The sequence below is a fragment of the Barbus barbus genome, assembly GCF_936440315.1.
Source record: "Barbus barbus genome assembly, chromosome: 23".
NCBI lineage: Eukaryota > Metazoa > Chordata > Actinopteri > Cypriniformes > Cyprinidae > Barbus > Barbus barbus.
In genome coordinates this window covers 9,109,320-9,114,151 of record NC_136751.1, presented here as the reverse complement: position 1 = coordinate 9,114,151, position 4,832 = coordinate 9,109,320, and the positions used below count along the sequence as shown (strand labels likewise).

Below are 4,832 nucleotides of genomic sequence, written 5' to 3'. Positions count from 1 at the left end.
AGATTTTTAACAAATTGCCGTTTTCGCACGCATGCTAAAAGCCCAGTTTGGATACAGCTGGAGCCACACATATTCATGATTTATAATTTTTACACTGCTCAAGTCAGCCCCTTTCTGAGTGATTAATCATTAGGAAAATCATTTCAACTCTCCAGCTATACTCTCTCGCCCGATCTCCTGTTCCCTCCTCCACAGCTCTTGTTTCAGGAGAGGTGGACGACAAAGCCGTCTCCTTCACATGGAGGAAAGGCACAAAATTAGTAATTAAAGAACAAATCTCAGAACAAACCGACCCTTGTTAATCTTGATGAAGAATAAATGACCTTTCTTTTGGTGGAACTATTTTGTATGCCTGTGTTTTTGCTTTATATATTTATTTGTTTTTTCTTGCACACATTTACAGGATGTGAATGTTCACTCTGCCCTCCAAAAACATTCACTAGTACAGTGGTTCTCAAATTATTTTGTCTCGGAATTTAATATTATAACACTTAAGCTAAATAGTTTATCATGCAAAGGTAAACAAAGTGTCCTTAAAATCAAACAATTTGAATTTATTAATATTAACATCAACTGCTTAAGCCCAGCAATATGCAACATTGTTAACGTAACAAACTGAAGAGGAAAACTGAAAATCATATTTTGTAAAAAAAAAAAGAAAAAAAAAACTTTGTGAATGTGGCTAAATTTAGCTCAGTGTTTCAAAGTGTTATTTTACTGTTTTTTTATAAATATGATTATTATTATTATTATTATTTTTACTATTTGCGTTTATCGCAGACTTCTCAGAACAGACCTACGGCTCACCAATTGAGAACCCCTAGTACCTGCGCTCATGCAACTCTGCCCTCATATAAACATGTCTCAGGCGGATGCGTAAACATGCTGTTTTTTCAGAACTTCAACCATTTATATTTGCAGTTAAATGACTCTCTTATTTTTGTAACTCAAGACCTATCCAAACAGCTGTTCCAGGAGTTTCAAGGACTGTTCTGTGCACTGAGACGTCTGTGCAACACAGCACGCACAACCTGCACCCAGTTAAAAGGGATAGCTTTTATCAATTAATCCACAATTTATCTTGTGTTACTAAAGAGAGATGGAAATGTGACACCTACAGTGGTGCTATAACTTCATTTTAAACATAAAGCAAAGTCCATTGCATTGAGATGGTGTTGAACTTTGGAATGTTCCAGCGTTGTCTGCCATAAAATTCATTATTTAAACTCTATCAAACATTATGTGCTAAAAGCCCTGTAATCCTGTAGTCTTTTCCAGAGAAAACTGGAGAATTTATGAGATAGTGTTTGGAGTAAAATTGCCATACATCTTGAGAAAATTTGCACTTTGTAGTGTTAGTTGTCTTTTGAGTCAAACAACTATATGATAAGAGCAAATGCTGTTTACATAGTTTCAGTCTGAATCTTGCGCTAGACTGTCTATTATTAAGATGACAAACATGTTTTGCGTAATGCATGCACTGGACTACTAACAAGAGTTATGATTTAAACAACTAATAAAAAATAAAATAAAAAAAAACTTTAACAAACAACATCCAGAGAAAGCAGACTTTAAGTGGCCCAAATTGCATTTTATTGCATATCATTATAAATGTATGAAATGAAAGTAAGCATATATGAACATCACATATGGTTAGTGGGTAAAATAATTTTGCACAGCAAAATATATATATATATATAAAAAAAATAATAATTAACAGTTTTAAGAATTTATTGATGAACGGTATATCCTGATTTTATACAAGCAGGGTATCAATCCCTGACCATAAAACAATGTCCAGACATTTTAATATTGATTACTACATTATTGCCATGTAAATAATGAATTTATTAACAACAGAAAGAAAGAAAGAAAGAAAGAAAGAAAGAAAGAAAGAAAGAAAGAAAGAAAGAAAGAAAGAAAGAAAGAAAGAAAATCGAGTCCTGCTTGACAATAAAAATCTAAATAAGATTATATCCTTTAGTTTTCAGCAAAGCCATGACGGGTGCCTTTTAAATTAGCGTTCTAGATAGCTTCCAATATGTTATATATAATTTGCTACAAGCTACATTTAGTGCAACTCATTCCAAATAGGTCAGATTTTATATCATGTATTTATTTATTTTTTTCTGAATGTATAATTTTCCATGTTGACTTAAAATTCTACTTTAATACTTTGGTTTAAAAATACAGTAAATGGCAGGCTACAACAGGAACTACAACTGTCAAACTGTTGTTTTCATTGCAAGTACATGCTGCAAAAAGCTCAAGTTACGCATGATAAAAATCCAGCTGTATGCAAACTCGGAGCCTTCCCAAACTTCTAACAAAAAGAAACAGGCAACATCTAAACTCTAAGTCACCTTCTCCGTGTCAACCTGTGGCATGTACTACCTCTAACTGTTCTTATATGATGCAAAAAAAGAAAAGAAAAGAGTAGTAAGAAAAGTAGTTCATTCCAGAGTTATCAAAATGCAATGGTGTGACATTAAATACACAAACCGATTTTAGCAACAACACTGTTTAAGTCCCAGAGGGAGAACTCCTTTTAGAAACCAGGTCCTTGTTCTCTCCCTCGCAACATTGCTTCCAGTTGGCTCTCAACAGAGAATTAACTGTATGGATCAACTTTTTCATGGGGAGGATGATGGCATGATGCTCCTTTCACTTTTTTAGTCCGTATTCCAAAAAAGTGATTGGGAAATGAAAGAAATGTATGAATGCCATGCTGAGCAGAAGTTCTTTTCCAAGTGGAAGTTCATTTTCAAGCACATAAAAAAACAGAGGGGGCATAAAGAACAAACAAAAAGACCATGCATGTCCAGCATGCAGGCACTTCAATGACATGTCTCTTTATATAGTCAATAGATTCTCATGTAAAGTCACAAAACAGCAAGCAGAAGGCATGAGATGATAATGGAGGGGGAAAAAAATCCTTGGACTTTGGCAAAAGAGCAAAATATATATGTGTAAAAATAAAAATAGCAAACTTTCATATTTGTCAAAAAAAATGCAAAAGGTGAATGAAGGTCAACATCATGAGTGTATATGCATACGCATCAAAATATTAATATGCATACACATCAAAATATTAACTAATTTAGAGAACAATATAAATGCATATATTCTGTTTGGTTGTACAACAAGCCTCCAAAACTCAAGAAGAACTGACTTCAGTGCTTAAAAAAAAAAAAAAAAAAAAAAAAGTCAGCCTTGATCTAACAACCCCCAGAACTGAAAAACAAAACTTTTAAAAACTTTATTGGTTTCTTTGTTAGGCTTTTTAGGGCACTCACATGAAAAACTCCGGGGATGAGGGGTTGTTATCGCTGCTCGATGAGTTTTCTCGGAAGCCGCTGCTCACGAGCTTCTCGTACTTCTCTTTGTACGCGTCTCTCTCACGCACCAGTCTGGAGATCTCTTGTTTGAGGTGGTCCACCTGCTGCATGAGCTGTGTCTTCTCGCCCTCCAATACGTGCCTCTGCTGGACCCTCTTGTAGCGACACGACTGGGCATAGCCTCTGTTTTTGAGGGTTCTCCTCTTCTGTTTGAGTCGGATCACCTCCTCTTTGCCGACGCCGCGCAGCTGCCGGTTGAGCTCCCGTACGGACATGGTAACGAGTTGCTCGTCCGAGAAGCGGTCATCCAGGTGGGAGTGCTGGTGGTGGGTGGCAGAGGAGTTGTTGCTGGACTGGATCCCTGGGGTTTGGTGCTGCTGGTGGTGGCTGTGGTGATGATGGTGGTGATGGTGGTGAGGTGCCCCGTTCTGCGCTGCAGCGGCGGCGATGACTGCGGACACCACCGCGGCGGCGGAACCCATCTCCTCCCCGGCCATGGCGCCTCCCGCGCCGGCTGCGCTACTGAATTGCTGCCCTCTAGCATAGCCGTCGAAGCTCTGGAGCTGATGTGTGCTGCTGATCAGCGCTTCAACCGCGTCCTCGGGACTGAAGCCCAACGCCTCCGGGTTGAGCTGCTGCTGATAGCCGGTCATCCAGTAGAAATCATCCAGGTGCGCCTTCTGCTCGCCCCCGGAGCCAGGGCTGGCCTCCGAGAAGCTTGGGGAAGAGGGAACCGAGCTGCAGGGCGTGCTCATCGGGGTGGAAGACAGGGAGCCCCCGGCGATCAGGCGGCTGCACTGGCTGATGCTGCGATCGGGCTCCAGTGGCTCTTTCTTCACCTCAAACTTCATCAGATCGAAGTCATTAACATATTCCATGGCCAGGGGACTGGTGGGCAGGTCGGAGCTGCTCAGTGCCAGCTCTGATGCCATCCTCTTGCTGCTGACCGTCCTCCAGAGCGGGTGAAGAGCAGCTGTCAAAGCGGGCTGGGTCGGGAGAGAGTGAGCCAGCTTGACGATGTTTAAATACTTTACTCTTAGCAGGAAAACAGAGACTGCACAGGACTTTGCACTGCTCTCCTAACTCCAGATTATGAGCTCTCGTTGGCACAGTCTATTGCAAAAAATGCATCTGATCTGTTTCTCCTCTCTTTACAAGTGAATTTCAGCGGCCTTGGATTTCAAACATTTAACACTATGGTGACTCCTCGTGAGCAGACATCATCGTGGTCAAACGGGTGAGTGGAACATAAAAGAAGTGCGCTTGCTGAGAGTGTTTCTAAACTCGACACACTACAGTACAGTTTAAAAGCATTGCTGAGTTTTATAGCTGCCGTGACGTGAGGTTCGGAGCGAGCCAATGGGGTCGCTGAATCTCAGAGCTCGTTAACATAGTTCGGAAACCAAAACTTTTCTCGTCAGCTGACTGTCATTTTGGAAATTCTGGAGAAAAGAGCTGAATGGACTTCGAACGTTTAACTCTTCCGTCCTTCCT

At 40.4% G+C, this 4,832-nt stretch overlaps 1 protein-coding gene across 1 annotated transcript; it reads right to left on the bottom strand.

Moving 5' to 3' along the window:
* Positions 1-2,135: 2,135 nt before the first annotated feature.
* mafa (MAF bZIP transcription factor a) lies at positions 2,136-4,631 on the bottom strand. The gene has a single exon (XM_079374080.1). The coding sequence runs from the start codon at positions 4,268-4,270 to the stop codon at positions 3,293-3,295; it is 978 nt and encodes a 325-aa protein (XP_079230206.1). The 5' UTR covers positions 4,271-4,631; the 3' UTR covers positions 2,136-3,292.
* Between the last annotated feature and the right edge of the window lie 201 nt (positions 4,632-4,832).

Excerpts from the sequence above, each read along its gene's own strand:
- mafa (XM_079374080.1), bottom strand. The coding sequence starts at position 4,270 with ATGGCATCAGAGCTGGCACTGAGCAGCTCCGACCTGCCCACCAGTCCC.